The 16,428-nt window shown below is 42.1% G+C and overlaps 1 protein-coding gene across 1 annotated transcript in view; it reads left to right on the top strand.

Moving 5' to 3' along the window:
- Positions 1 to 11,667, top strand: part of p4htmb (prolyl 4-hydroxylase, transmembrane b) — a 71,280-nt gene extending 59,613 nt beyond the window's left edge. Inside the window, exons 8-9 of the mRNA XM_073072045.1 lie at positions 3,962 to 4,085; positions 6,888 to 11,667. Coding sequence (XP_072928146.1) covers positions 3,962 to 4,085; positions 6,888 to 7,099 — 336 coding nt within the window. The 3' untranslated portion in view covers positions 7,100 to 11,667. The remainder of the gene's footprint in view (positions 1 to 3,961; positions 4,086 to 6,887) is intronic.
- Positions 11,668 to 16,428: the final 4,761 nt, after the last annotated feature.

Raw genomic sequence — 16,428 nt, 5'->3', positions numbered from 1 at the left:
CTAATGTCCTTCCTCTCTATTGCGTTAATCTCCTTTCTAACCAGCAATGCTACCCCACCTCCTTTACTTTCCTGTCTATCCCTCCTGATTACTGAATATCCCTGGATGTTGAGCTCCCATCCTTGGTCACCCTGGAGCCATGTCTCTGTGATCCCAACTATATCATATTCATTAATAACTATCTGCATATTCAATTCATCCACCTTGTTACAAATGCTCCTCGCATTGACACACAAAGCCTTCAGGCTTGTTTTTACAACACTCTTAGCCCTTATACAAATATATTGAAAAGTGGCCCTTTTTGCTTTTTGCCCTGGATTTGCCTGCCTGCCACTTTTACTTTTCACCTTACTACTTTTTGCTTCTACCCTCATTTTACACCCCTCTGTCTCTCTGCACTTGTTCTCATCCCCCTGCCACATTAGTTTAAAGCCTCCTGAACAGCAGTAGCAAACACTCCCCCTAGGACATTGGTTCCAGTCTAGCCCAGGTGCAGACCGTCCTGTTTATACCGGTCCCACCTCCCCCAGAACTGGTTCCAATGCCCCAGAAATTTGAATCCCTCCCCCTTGCACCATTTTTCAAGCCACATATTCATCTGAAATATCCTCCTATTTCTTCTCTGACTAGCATGTGGCACTGGTAGTAATCCAGAGATTATTACCTTCGTGGTCCTACTTTTTAGTTTATCTCCTAACTCCCTAAATTCACCTTGTAGAACCTCATCCCATTTTTTACCAATATCGTTGGTACCTATGTGCACCACGACCACTAGCTGTTCACCCTCCCACTCCAGAATGTCCTGCAGCTTCTCAGAGACATCCTTGACCCTTGCACCAGGGAGGCAGCATACCATCCTGGAGTCTTGTTTGCGGCTGCAGAAACGCCTATCTATTCCCCTATCACTATAGCTCTCCCACTCCTTTTCCTTCCCTCCTGTACCGCAGAGCCACCCATGGTGCAATGAACTCAGCTGCTGCTGCCTTTCCCTGATGAGACATCTCCCCCAACAGTATCCAAAACAGTATATCTGTTTAGGAGGGAGATGACCCCATGGGACTCCTGCGCTACCTGCCTACTGCTACGCTGTCTAGTGGCCACCCCTTCCCTTTCTGCCTGTGTAGCCTTTACCTGCGGTGTGGCCAACTCACTGAACGTGCTATTCATGACTTTCTCAGCATCGCGGATGCTCCAGTATGAATCCAATCGCAGCTCCAGACGCTTAATATGGTCTGCCAGAAGCTGCAGCTGGACGCACTTCCTGCACTTGTCTGTTCCTATCCCTCTCCAATGCTGGGGTAAAGGAAATAGAATTGTGATTACTATCTCCAAAATGCTCTCCCACAGAGATCTGACACCTGACCAGGTTCATTTCCCAATACCGGATCAAGTTCAGCCTCTCCTCAAGTAGGCTTATCTACATATTGTGTCAAGAAACCTTCTTGAGCACACCTAACTAACTCCACCCCATCTAAACTACTCGTTCTAGGGACATGCCAATCAATATTTGGGAAATTAAAATCTCCCACCACAACAACCCTGTTATTATTACACCTTTCCAGAATCTGCCTCCCTATCTGCTCCTCGATGTCCCTGTTTCTATTGGGTGGTCTATAAAAAATGCCCAGCAGAGTTATTGACCCCTTCATCTTCCTAACTTCCATCGACAGAGACTCCGGGAACCATCGCTCCATGTCTTCCTCCTTTACTGCAGCTGTGACACTATCTCTGATCAACAGTGCCACGCCCCCACCTCTTTGTCTCCCACCCTGTCCTTTCTGAAACATCTAAAGCCTGGCACTCGAAGTAACCATTCCTGCCCCTGAGCCATCCAAGTCTTTGTAATCGCCACAACATCATAGCTCCAGGTACTGATCCACGCTCTAAGCTCATCTGTTGTGTTCATAATACTCCTTGCATTAAAATAGACACATCTCAAATCATTGGTCTGAGCGCGACCCTTTTCTATCACCTGCCTGTCCTCCCTCTCGCACTGTCTCCAAGCTTTCTCTATTTGTGAGCCAACCGCCTCTTCCTCCGTCTCTTCAGTTTGGTTCTCACCCCCCAGCAATCCTAGTTTAAACTCTCCCTAATAGCCTTAGCAAACCTCCCCGCCAGGGTATTGGTCCCCCTAGGATTCAAGTGCAACCCATCCTTTTTGTACAGACCTCGTCTATACTTTTCTTCTTGACTAGATTTACAACAGCGTTTGTACACCATGGTTCCTGTACCCTACCATTCTTTCCCTGTCTCATTGGAACATACCTGTGCTGTTTTTTCTAATATGCCAAGCTGTTTTCACAACTTACAGAATCATAGAAAAGTACAGCACAGCAACAGGCCCTTCAACCCATCTAGTCTGGGCCAAGCCATTTAAACGGCCTACTCCAACAACCTGCACCGGGCCCATAGCCCTATATCCCATCCGTGCAGCTATCCAAACTTCCCTTAAATGTTGAAATCAAGCTCGCATGCATCACTTGTGCTGGCAGTTCATACCACACTCTTAAGACCCTCTGAATGAAGAAGTTTCCCCTCAAATTCCCCTTAAACTTTTCACCTGTTGTCACCCTTAACCCATGACCTCTAGTTGTAGTCCCACCCAACCTCTGTGGAAAAAGCCTGCTTGCATTTACCCTATCTGTACCCCTCACAATTTTGTATACCTCTATCAAATCTCCCCTGGATCTTCTATGTTCCAAGGAATCAAGTCCTAACCTATTCTATCTTTCCTTGTAACTTAGGTCCTTCAGACCTAGCAATATCCTTATAAGTTTTCTCTGTAGTTACTGCTGTCTTGGGCAGAGCAGTAGCTATACCGAGTCATGATGCATTCAGATAGAACGGTGCATCTGTAGGTTTATGTGGGACAGCAAATACAGTAAATAAATGTAGGGAGTTCAGAGGAATACCAGGAATGGCATTAATGTAAACAACCTATAGAGCAAATAAAATTATAGATTTATTGGTGAAACTGCAGTGTATTGTGTTTTAACCTGTTGACTTTATAATCTTCAAACTTGATGGTAGCTGAAATCAAGCAGCTGAGTATTTGGGATTTCTATTTAAGCACAAGGGTGTGATATCATTGTGGCGGCATCTTTACTGGCAGCTATCCATGTCACTTGGCGCCGCAATGACTTCGGGTATCTACTTACACAATATCCATCTCCTGCTTTTAGAATAGTGGGAATTTTCCAGGCTGAGATTGCATTCAAAGTGCTGATTGTTAGCTGTTAATCTCCCTTGAATTCATTTCATTATAGCTCTTCTGTACATTAGATAGCAGTTTATAGTATCAGTGAAGAGGAGTTTCTAAATGGTATTTGTTCTGCTAATTAATGTGATGGCTATACACCAAAGCCGGCTGTTATTTTAGTGAACTCCTTATCACTTCATGATAATGGAAAAGCATACTGCCTGATTTAGAACATGCAGGCCAGGATGCCCCCAGTACTCTTTGGGCTAAGGAGGAGAAAGCAAGCCAAGTATTTCTTGTTCTGATCATACTCCAGTGCACCTTTTGGAAAGACGTGCATATGACATTAGGTGCAGAAAGGATTGTGCTTAGCTGTGTTTTTGCCTTTTCCTCCAATGCTGAAGAACGTGTTGACACTACATATCTGTATGTGGGACAGCCTCAGAAGGGTGAAGTGGCAGAGTGCTAGAAGCTATGTAGCCATATTTCCACATTAAACATTGCTCTTAATTACAGGGATAGTGAGAGGAAGCCACTGATGTTACAATGTGAACTATAAATACACTGTTCGACCAGCAGATGATTAACAGTTGACATGTTGTCAGTGTTATGTTTGGGTTTCAGTTCGAAGAGCTAAGCCTCAGACAGTTAATATAGATCACGTATGTTGCATTCCAGTAATTGTGAGGCTAGACAAAAATGTTCAGTTGACATGGTGAGTCTTGACATACACCCTGCACTTGTTTGTGATTCCTTCCTCAGTCCTTAATGCAGAATGACGTGGATTTACGAGATACACGGCAAAACTGCAAAAGAGCCAACTTGTTGGTGAAGCCTGTGCAAGGCACTGCTCTCTTTTGGTACAACTACCTCTCTAACGGTGAAGGTATTTGCTCCAGTCTGCATTTATACTATTTTAGTTTTGCACTGCTGGAGAGGAAAGTGAAGTGTCCTGAGTGTCCATTAACTGAATTTACCCCCTGTTCTATTTGGCATTTAAAATTGCCCCAAATAACGGGGAGAGGAAACCTATTCCATTGTGTGATTCAAAAATTGTCATTTGTGCTACCGATGTTTATTCATCGGCAGCCATCATTCAGGATGCTCTCCTGACTTTCCCCATGTGCATTGCTCTGCTTGCCATGAAAACGAGTCACTTTAAATTCAGTATGTCACTGATCTACTGTGTTCATATGGTTCGATTTAATATCAGAGAATGTATACAGTATACAACCTGAAATTCCTACTCTTCACAGACATCCATGAAACACGAAATCCCAAAGAATGAGTGACAGAAACATCAGAACTCCAAAGCTCCTCCCTCCCATGCAGCAAAAGCATCAACCATCTCCGCAATCTTGCAAGTAATAACAAAAGCCCCCTAAAGACACTTTGATCTAGAGTCCATCAAAAACTACAGTCCATAACTTCGGTATCTCCGACAGGCTCTTTTTTACCCATCAAGGTCGCTCCTGCATCAACGAGAGTGGAAACCAGCAACTTACTATTCTGATGTTACAATGTACTGCGTCACTTCTCCAAGCCCCCCCGATTGAGAACCGACAGGCTCTCACTCCCCATCAAAAGCGAGAGGGTAAGAGCGAGAAGGATTACCCAAGTATAGGGGCCGCCTTCTGACAGCAGCACACACTGCCTGCTGTACCAGTGTTTCAGTATCACACGATACTTCAGTCGGCATAATCAGCGAGGAACCAGGTCGTCTGCAGGGCCGCTCCTGAAGGCACATGTATTCTAGGCCATTCCTGGAGGTATATAATCTAAGCCCAAGTACCAAGTAATGTTTCTCATCTCCAAAATTAGCATCAGGACCAAGCCAATCCACTTTCAGTTCTGATCTCTGGTGCTCTCTGTGTGGAGCTTGCATGTTCTCACTTGACAATGAGAGTTTCCCCTGGAGTCTCCAGTTTTCCCTCACATACCAAAGACAGAGAACATAGAACATTATAGCACAATACAGGCCCTTTGGCCCACGATGTTGAGCTAACCTTTTAATCCACTGAGGTGAGATCAGTCTAATCGTTTCCTCACATATAGCCCTGTATTTTTCTCTCACTTAAGAGTTTTTTAAATGCCCCTAATATATCTGATTCTACCACCATCCCTGACAGGGCATTCCTCAAGCCCACCACTCTCAGTTTAAGAAAAAAAACTTGCCTCCAAAGTCGCCCAATACTTTCCTCTGATCACCTTAACATTATGCCCTCTTGTATTAGCCATTTCTGCCCTGGGACTGGTAGATTGTCATTGTAAATCACCCCTGATGTTTAGGTCCCACTGCTGCCTCCAGAGTTTGTACATTCTCCTCGTGACCATGTGTGTTTCCTCCGGGTGCTCTGGTTTCTTCCCACAGTCCAAAGATGTACCATCTGGTAGATTAATTGGGCATTATAAATTGTCCTGTGACTAGGATAGGATTAAATCTGGGAATTGCTGGGCAGTACCTGTAGAGCTCGAAGGACCAGAAAGCCACATTCCATGCTGTATCTCAATAAAATAAATAAATAAAATCTGGTTGATGAAAATGTGGGAAGGGCTGATGAGCCTGTTTCTCTTTTCTGTTTCTCTGTTCTTTCCTGGTGTAATTCTCTAACCACCCAGGGGTTGTATGGAAGAGCCGAACTGGTTGGATCTCCCTCTTACTGATTTACTTCACCCATTTTCCTCCTGCCTATTTATAGTTTCTACTAAACTCCAGCTAGTTAGTTAGAATTAGTTTGTAAGCACAAACTTTAATAGCACTCATTACTGCAACCAGTTTCCGTGCTGGTGCTGTCTGGCCTGTACAAAGCAGGTATGAGGTCAGGGTGAGAAACCTGAAAAATGAGTTCTTCATTATTGGAAAGTTGGTAAGCTGGGAAGGGTGCAAGGAACATTTGCAAGGCTGTTGCCAGCAGTTAAGTCCATAAGATATAGGAGCAGAAGTAGGCCATTCAGCCCTTTGAGTCTGCTCCACCATTCAGTCATGGACTGATCCAATTCTTCCAGTCATCCCCACTCCCCTGCCTTCTCCCCATACCTTTTGATGCCCTGGCTAATCAAGATTCTGGCTGTCTCTGCCTTAAATGCTCGTGGCAACAAATTCCACAGATTTACCACCCTCTGACTAAAGTAATTTCTCCGCATCTGTGTTCTAAATGGACGTCCTTCAATCCTGAAGTCATGCCCTCTTGTCCTAGACTCCCCTATCATGGGAAATAAATTTGCCATATCTAATCTGTTCAGGCTTTTTAACATCTGGGGGCTTAGTTATAGAGAGAGGTTGGGCAGGCTAGGAATTTATTCCCTGGAACATAGGAGAATGAAGGGTGACTTTCTAGAGGTACATTAAATCATTTTCACCCAGGGAAAGGGAATCCAAAACTAGAGGGCGTAAGTTTAAAGTGAGAGGAGAAAGATTTAAAAAGGACCCAAGCAGCCCTTTTTACCCAGAGGGTGGTCCATATATGGAATGAGCTACCAGAGGAAGTGATTAAGGCAAATACAGAAACAACATTTGGAAGATAGTTGGATAGGTACATGGATAGAAAAAGTTAGAGAGATGTGGGCCAGACGCGAGGAAATTGGACAAGCTTAGGTGGGCCACTTGATTGTCAGAGTTGTGTTGGGTCAAAGTCTTGTTTCCTTGCTGTATTAATTTGTGACTCTACTGTCCTCTGGGTTCCTACAGGCTGGGTAGGAGAACAAGATGAGTACTCACTGCATGGAGGCTGCATTGTCATCCGGGGAACCAAATGGATTGCCAACAACTGGATCAACATCGACCCAGATATTCAGCGGCAACTCCAGTTCCAGCAAGCAATTTCTAGATATGCCAGTGATGAAACTCCTGCGGAATGGGCAGTTGATGCCATTTTCCGGGATCTGCACGTGGAACTGTGAATCTGTTGCAAAACAACGAATGCTGTTGAATGCTTTGCAAAGACAAACTGCCCCATTTATACTCCCTCACCTCAGTCAAGGTTTCAAAGGAAAAGAAAATGCTGGGGTCAATTCCTTTTGTTCAGCAACCTTTCATTTTACCTTCAGCTTTTGACTGCAATCGCTGGCAAGCTACTTGACAGCATGTTCCACGTCAATTGAGTCTGATTGAGCAAGGTGCATGTTTTGAGGTCGGATCAGTGGCTTATGATTCGGGATGGCAAGTCTAGACTTATTTTGTATCCTCAGTATTGCTTTCCCTTTGACCTCTCACCTGCCCAGTCATGGGGCAAGAGGAAGGACAGACAGCTCCTAGTTCTTTTGCCTGAAGTGGGTGTTCATGAGCGGGTGTGTGTGTGTGTACTCGCACCCAAAATATTAATATGTTTCTATTCCACACACTTTGTATCAAAGCATTTTTTAATATTTATTTCAGATTTCCAGTCTTTTTCAACACTTCTTAAATGATCTTCCTCCTTTTGCCAAGTAGTGTACCTAGGTAATTGTAGAGCTCTAACAATTAAGGTCCCAGCTTTAATGCCTGGTCTGTATAATGTTGTTATATACTGATCTTGTTAGAGTGGTTATGTGGTAACTACCAATTGGCCTTGGAATGACCACATTACAATAAGGGAAATCTGTTAAGTTTTCTATACATATTTGGAAAATCTTGAAGGAGGGTTACACTTGTGTAGATTAGGCAAGGATTGAGCAGCAAGGCCTTTGCTCGTCGAATAGCCTGCTGACACATACTTTGGTCAGATAACACATAGCTATTTAAATGAAATCTTGAAGGAAGTGAGTCTGTGGATTTGCACTCGAAGTGTTCAAGGGAGGAGCGGTCAGTACTGGGGAGGGGAGTTTCTGTGCTTTCTGTTTAATTAATAGCATAGTCTTGCTAGAATATGCTAGCCATCTGTTCATGCCTTATCTTAAAGGTCCAGTGGGCCATTTAAACCACTATTAACGAGCTGAACATGAGCAGGACCTTCCTGATATCCATAGACATGTGCTTCAGCAAGGGTCACTGGGTAAGGAACAGGACTGGAATCTTGTTAATTTCTCTGCTCTGCACTACTAGGCAGAACATGCTGATGCACTATCGTCTGTGTTCCAACCACACAGCAATGATCAAAAATGAGACTTTTCCAATCATTCACGATTTGATGCCACACTGGGTCATATTCAATCATCAACCCAGCCATTGGGGAAGACAGTACCACTCAATCCTTGCCTGTTTGACCATGGGCCATTAGTTAGTCATCGTTTGAGAGAGGAGAAAGTTTCTGTGGATCTTATTTGGATGAAGAGTCCTTAAAATACTATTTATCTCAAATACATAGTAACTTAATAGTACAAGATACTTTTTAAGAACAGCATGCAAACTTTCTGCAAAAGTGTTCTTATTTTGTATGCTTAGTTGGTGGCAGACACTGAGGAAGTTTATTTCTACTTATAGAATCTCCCTTTCCCCTCCCCTCCCCCATACATGTTCACATCTACTATAGGGCAATCAGTATGGAAAGGGCTGCTCCTGCTGTTGTACAGAAGCTGCTTGAAATCATTGCTTGGTTTTAAAAATGCTGATTTGGTGGATATATCTACTGTTACTGCTGTGTGTTTGGAAGGTCAAAGCATTGTTGCCCAGTTCAGCTCCTCCATTCCTTACATTGTTCTAGGATTAAGCCATTCTCTCATGCCTTCTGCCCCCAGTCGTTTCCAAATGGAATTCTATGGCCCGATACTAATCTGAATGATCATTGCTCATTTCTTAGTAGTGTTCCACTGCAGAGCGAACCTCAACCAAGTTGGATCCTGATTGTGCTCTCAGCCAATGTCCACTTTCCGAAAGGACCCCTGAACAATAGGAAACTTGCTGCTTCTCTCCCCATTGGAAATGTATAAGCAAGAGAAACAACCATACAAAACCAATCCCAGAATTTCCAAAGCAACACACACAAAATGTTGGAGAAACTTAGCAGGTCAGGCAGCATCTACGGAAATGAATAAACAGTTGATGTTTCAGGCCAAAATCCTTCTTCAAGACCAATAAGTATTCAATAAGAATACTTATTGGTCCTGAATTCCTCAATGGTAAATAGTAAGTATTCAATAAAAAGACTTGCTGGTTTTATTGCACAGGTATTCTAACAACCAAAGCACATCAGCAGCTGGTATGATATTTCTTTAACAGACCTGAAAGTGATGCTGGTTGGTGAAATGATGGGGGTGTGCTTGAACAGAGGCCAAATGTTCTTCCAGTTATTGCCCTAGATGACATCTGTTAACTCTATACAACCATGTGCTTACAGATTGAAAAATTATCCATTAATTTGAGAGTGTGATCATTACAGCACAGTACAGGCCCTTCAACGTATAATGTTGTGCTGACCTTTTAACCTACTTTGATCAATCAATCCCTCCCCTCCCACAATATACTCTAGACTGTATAATAGGAAGTTAGAGTTTCTAAATGTGAAGAATCTCCAATTCACAGACTGTAATGCACCAATGGCATCTAAATATGGAACACTTATAGTCAGTAAAACTGTAGATTATTCAAAACATATGTAGGTACTTGCCCAGTGCCTAAAGATCTGTTGAAAAAATATTATACCTGCTACTGATGTTGGAGCACCTCCTGTGATACAATGCCATTTTTGATAAATATTCTAGGTTTTTGGGGCTGTTTTTAAAATGTTGAACCTCTTATATATGATTTTTTTGTCTATTTGAAATCCAGACTAGATGCCAGCCTTTGTTTGAGCATGTTTCTGCATCCTACATTGGCCCTTGCCCATGATCCATGCATTTTTGACAGATTAGTGATCAAGAGTGGGAAATGGGGCCCTGTTTTCCTCTTTTTGCCCTAGGACAGGTTCATCTACATTGGATGAGGTTGGCCAGGACATTCCAGGTGATCATAACCCAGCACCACAGAGATCTGTTGTTTACTGACTAATTTTCAAGAACACCATAATCACACAGCTTTATTGGCTGCAGAATTGTGCTGTTACAGTCTACAATGAAACTTTATAAGTTTGTACAGAGACGTTAAAGCCCAATTTCAGTCATTTGTAACTAGCCTAAACCTTCAAGGTAACTGAAGGCTATATCAAGTCGGTTCCACTATTCCCTCATGACTGACTTACTATCCCCCCTCAAACCCATTCCACTCAGTCTTTCTCTCCTGAAGCTGCCCAGCAGAAGCTATATCATTCAACATACTCAGCTCCCTGTGGTTCTTCATGTGTTGTAAATGTGTTCTTATACTGTTGTAAATGGAGATTACAACAGTATAAAATGGATCTGATAGCCAAAGAGAGCCATGATTCACAGGGTGTATAGGGACAGGAAAAATTTCAAAGAAAGTTGTTGTTTCTTAGGTGAGCTTATGGTCTTTTCAGCAAAGGAGGGCATCACCACTAAGCTTGATCCTTGATCCCTTAAACTAGTGGTTCCCAATCTGGGGTCCATGGACCCCTCAGTTAATGGTAGGGGTCCATGCCATAAATAAGGTTGGGTCTCCTGCTTTATACAAATACATGAACACAAGCAATCATAAGTTATGTTACCCCTTTTCCTCTCTTCACTCCTTCACACAAGCCCGGGACATTAAAACTCATCAATTGCCAGTCTGATTATACTCTGCTGAGCCTAGGAATTGGTACATGGGCTTTGTGTTTGCATCTCCTAACATCTAACACAATGGATTTGTCCACTGAGCCCTGGGTGAATTGTTTGTTGTGTGTTTTGTTTATTTTACAGGGAAAGTGGTACGGTTAGTATACCTGGTTTACTGCACAATGGTGGTTCTGAGTCAAAGCTGGAAATCCCACATAGTGGTCACAGGTGCATTGTGGCGACTGCTGTGACTAGCATGCAACAACTCCATGCATTACTCTTTACATTTGTACTATAGCATGCAAACAAAAGAGCACTTGGCAATTTCAGTCCCATTTCTCATTTCTGCATGGAATCACTGAGCAATGAGGGATGTTATTTGGCCTAATATTCTTGTGTCAATCATAAGACCGGTTGCCGATCGTCTTTATTGTGAGACAGTTTCTTCTCCCCTTTAGGCATTTACAGTTTACTCTGTATGTAAAATTACTGCTGTTTTGTACTGGGGGTGGCACTGTAGTATAGTGGTTAGTGCATTGCTTTACAGCGCTAGTGACCAGGGTTCAATTCCTTCCGCTATCTGTAAGGACTTTGTACCTTCTTCCCATGATCATGTAAGGTTCCTCACACATTCCAAAGATATACAGGTTAATAGGTTAATTAGTCACATGGGTGGCGTGGGCTTGTTGGTCCAGAAAGGCCTGTTACCATGCTGTACCTATAAATGAAAAATGAAAAAAATTTACTAAGTTCCACCTTTGTTCTGTTTCTTTTGCCAAATACTTTGCATTGGCAGCCTCTGTTTGCTCATTCAAAATTCAAGGTTCAAGTAAATTTATTATCAAAGTACATATATGTCACCATATATAACCCTGGGATTTATTTTCTTGTGGGCAAACAGAGTACCGGTAAATAAAAAGAAACACAATAGAATGAATGAAAGACTGTACCCAACAGGACAGACAAACATCCGTTGTGCAAAGGCTTAAAGGGAAATTCCAGGTTGCAGATTGCAGCGAGAGTCATTCAGAAGAGGTACAATATATTTAGAAGTTTTGTTGGCAGCCTGCAACATGGTTCACCGACGCCATCTTGGGGAAAAAATTTAACATGTTAAAACAGTTCATCCCTATTAACACAACTTCTCATAATTCTCAACACCCTAAAAATCTCCTTGACATTATCTGCAGTAAGGAGAACAACCTCTCCAGTCATCAATCTGAACTTTTGCAATTTGTTTAAATCACAGGTTTTCTTGATTGTTTTAAATTAAATTCTATTTAAAAGCAATGTCAAAATGGTCTTATTTAATGCCCAGTGATAGATTGTATATTTATTTAGTACATTTTAAGAAAGTCACACCTTATATTTTGAATTGATTTATCATATTTATCTCATTATCTTTGAATATTGTTTTAAAGAAGTTAGTTCTAATATTTATACAGTTCCACCCATTGTTTGAGATGCTGAATTATTTATTAAAGTGTGATAATGTTTTATTCCTTTATATTTAATTTGTATTCTTCAGGAATGTATTTTGTAGCTGGGAATCTTCCCAATGTCTTTATTATTTAATTTGTAGCTCTTGCACTCGATTTCCCCCAAGATTCTCTTGGGTTACTCAGGTTACATGTGTCAGCTTGTTCTGAATAGAGCAACATGTTTCTTGTCTGTACTGCATGTGTATTGTATTCTGTCTGCCTGTCTGTGTGTTGACTTGAGAACTGCTGTGGAATCCTCACCAACAATAATCAAAATAAAAGTTTTAAACTGATATTGCTTGGATTCTGTTCATTTATCTTTCCCAGTTACAGATTTCTAGATTTCCTACTTCTTGACCACCTTACAAATGGATGAAGTGTCTCGGCCCAAAATTTCAACTTGTTTAGTTCAAGTTTATTGTCATTCAACCATATACTGTACATGTAAATGGCCAAATGAAACAATGTGCACAGCACAGTACGTATAACTCACACAACACATAAAGTATTATTACCACAAATAAATATATTCCAGAAGATTGATGTACGAGGAGATGAGTTATTAACTTCAAACTTTCTGCATAATCACTCAAAGAGTTGAACTGCGCGAGCACGTAACGAGAGCTGTATGACTCATCTCTTTTTACTTTAGGCCACGAACTTATCAATCACCCTATGCTGTGGACCACTTTCTGGAGGTCCAAGACGCCGACTTCTACAAAGAAGGATCCGTATGCTCCAAAACCGCTGGACTAAGTGTGTAAATGTAGGAAAAATAAATGTGCTAGGTTTTATAAAATTGACTCTTTCTACCTTAGGCCACGAACTTACAACACAAGTTAAAAAGTAAGTAGTATAATGCTACTGTTGCTTACTAAGTGATGAGACCTGAGTAGTAGCAGGGAATTCAGTAGTCTCACAGCCTGGGAGGAGAAGCTGTGTGGCATCCTGACAGCTTTTGTCTAAATGCTATGATACCTCGTGCTGATGGTAGGGGATCAAAGTGATTGTAGAGTGGATGGGAGGGTTTATTCCTCCCTATTGATGCTGCCTGACCTGCTAAATTCTTCTCAATTCTTTGTTATTCTGTATTTCCAGCATCTACAAAATCTCATCATGTGCAAGTCCCTTCACTGCAGTGAAGTGTTTAATAAGGTGGATCATCGCCATCTTCTCAAGGCAGAAGTAGGAACACCCAACAAATGCTGGTCTTGCTAGTGACACCTATTTCTTGTAAATGAATAAAAATAATTTCAGCACAAACCTGGGGCAGGATTTCCAATCTACACCAAGGCCCACACTCATAGTGAACTTGGTCCATTCAAAGTAAATTAATTATCAAACCTGGAGCAGGATTTGCAAACTACACCGAAGCCTGTATTCTCATAGTGAACTTGGTCCTTTCAAAGTTAAAAGTAAATTTATTATCACAGTACATATATCTCACTGTGTACAACCCTGAGATTTCTTTTCTTGTGGACATATTCAATAAAGGCATAATAGAACAATAACCATAATAGAATCGACGAAAGACAGCACCAACTTACGTATATATAGGTTCTAAAAAGTCAGCTGAGTGGGAAGAACAAGATCAGAACCATCAACACATCACATTAACCCTACAGTCATCAGATACCCAGCCACAATAGTGTGCTGGCCAAGGAACAAACTAGAAGCCACTGTCATCAAGATCCAGAAACTACTAACAATCCATAGAGGATTCCATTCAAAGTCCAATGTTGTGTGACTATACTCACTGGAATAAAGGAGGATAGGGACTTGGAAATGTCAAAGCCACAGTTCTGGAAGAAATGCAAAACATCCATGAGTATGTCAGGAAGATGGCTCCCAAGGACGACCTGCTAGGAGAGTACCTCAGACAGCAGGCAGGGATATGGAAATGGAAGTGGGTGAAGCAGAGCCAGAGGACCAGAGACCATGGTAGGACAAGCCACTGCACAGAATGTACAATTGCCAGATATCAGAGATGGCTGACGTAAGAAAGTCCAACCAATGGCTGGAAATGGCAGGGCTGAGGGACAGCACAGAGGCACTGTTCATGGCTGCACAAGTACAGACACTGAGCACAAGAACAATAGAAGCAGAGGTCTATCACACCAGACAAGACCCAGGATGCAGACTGCAAGGGATCTGCTGAAACCATCCAGCACATAGTAGCAGGGTGCAAGATGCAGGCAGGGACAGCATGCACTGAACAGTACAACCAAATTGCAGGAATTGTGTACAGGAACACCTGCGCTGAGTGTGGATCAGACACTCCCAAGTCCAAATGGGAAACACCCAAGAAGGTAGTGGAGAATGTCAGAGATAAGATCCTGTGGGACTTCCAAATCCAGACTGATGAGCAGGTACTGTCCAACCAACCAGACACACTAATACTGGACAAGGAACAGAAGAAAGCAATAGTAATAGATGTGGCAATCCCGAATGACGGTAACATCAGGAAGAAAGAATATGAGAAGCTGGAGAAATACCAGGGCTTGAAAGAGCAGATAGAAAGGATGTGGAAGGTTAAAGCCAGAGTAATCCTGGTGGTGATAGGAGCACTTGGAGCTGTGACACCTGGTCTGGGAGAGTGGCTCCAACAAGCTGAGATCTCAGTCCAGAAGAGCATATTACTAGGAACAGCAAGGATATTGCGCCAAACTCTCAAGGCCTCTGGCAGAGGACTGAAATTGAAGGGAAAATGCAGATACACACCAGCCATAAGGGAAAATATATATAAGTAAGTTAACTTTAATAAGTAGTGCAAAAAGGTAGTGAGATAGTGTTCATGGGTTCAATGCTCATTCAGAAATCTGATGACAGAAAGGAAGAAGCTGTCGTTTGAGCATGCAAAAGACGATAAACTGTGCAAGTACAAAGTCCCTAGGTTGTGAGAACATTTAAGTAATGGGGCAAGTGAAGTTTGGTTCAAGAGCCAATGGTTGAGGGGTAATAACTGTTCCTGAACCTGATGGTGTGGATCCTGAGGCTCCTGTACCTTCTTCCTGATGGCATCAGCGAGAAAAGATCATGAGCTGGGTAGTGGGGGTCCCCGATGATGGATGTTGCTTTTCTGCGAAAACACTTTGTATGGATGTGCTCATTGGTGGGGTGGACTTTACCCGTGATGGACTGGGCCATATCCACTACTTTTTGTAGGGTTTTTCAAAGCCAATGTCACCCCAATCTACCGCTGGAACAGAATCTGTAGAGATAGAAGACTGGTTGACACTTCGGGTCGAGATGCTGTACCAGGGCTCCAATCTTTGCTCATTATTTTACTAATTCATGAGCTCGATTTTTTGAGACCTCTCAACCCAAAGGCTGATAACAGAAAAATCTGAGCTTTTGTTTAAGTGAACTAGGATGTTGCTCTGTCTTTCTGTCCATGCAGAGACCACTGAAGACAAAAGTTTAAAAGTTCACCATTTGGGAGCGTGATCTGTTACTAAATGCACTGCTAACACCATGTATAAGAAATTAGAAACTGGATTCAGTCTGTCAATATATGGTGATTTTTGACACCCAACAAGAATGGGAAATCATATCCCTAAAATGATCACTACCCACCAGTAACATCTGCACCTTAGCTTGAATACTGTTGAAGACTGAAGGTTTTAAAGCTGAGATCTATAGATATTTGTTTGGGTAGGCATTATGATATAACCGAAGTAAATCGTGTTAATTACTGTGTTGTCAGAGAGTACAGCACAGAAACACCCTATCTCATCTCTAACCACTGCAATGCCTTTTGTTGTGTATTTACTATTTTAATAATGTTTGCGTAATCTTGCACATATATTGTTTGATTAGGCATTCTTGTTCGTTTAAATAATTCATTAGGGTTACATGTATAAAGTTTTAAAATTTTTAAATTTTTTTATTAAACACAAACAAAAGCAGAAACACTAAACATATGCTAACAAAGCCAGGGAATCACACATAAACAGCAACTTAAGTTAGATCTTCATTTCGGACTCCTGTGTCATATCCAATACTTTTTGTAGGGGTTTTCATAGCCGATGACACTCCAGTCTACAGCTGGAACAGAATCTGTAGAGATAGAGGGCTGGTTGACATTTCGGGTCGGGACGCTGTACCAGGGCTCCGATCTTTGCTTGTTATTTTACTAGCTCATGTCGAATTAGTTTACTGTGTTGAAGTTACTAAACATAGCAA

This window comes from Hemitrygon akajei, chromosome 19 (assembly GCF_048418815.1).
Source record: "Hemitrygon akajei chromosome 19, sHemAka1.3, whole genome shotgun sequence".
Taxonomy (NCBI): Eukaryota; Metazoa; Chordata; class Chondrichthyes; order Myliobatiformes; family Dasyatidae; genus Hemitrygon; species Hemitrygon akajei.
This window is presented reverse-complemented; position numbering and strand designations above follow the sequence as displayed.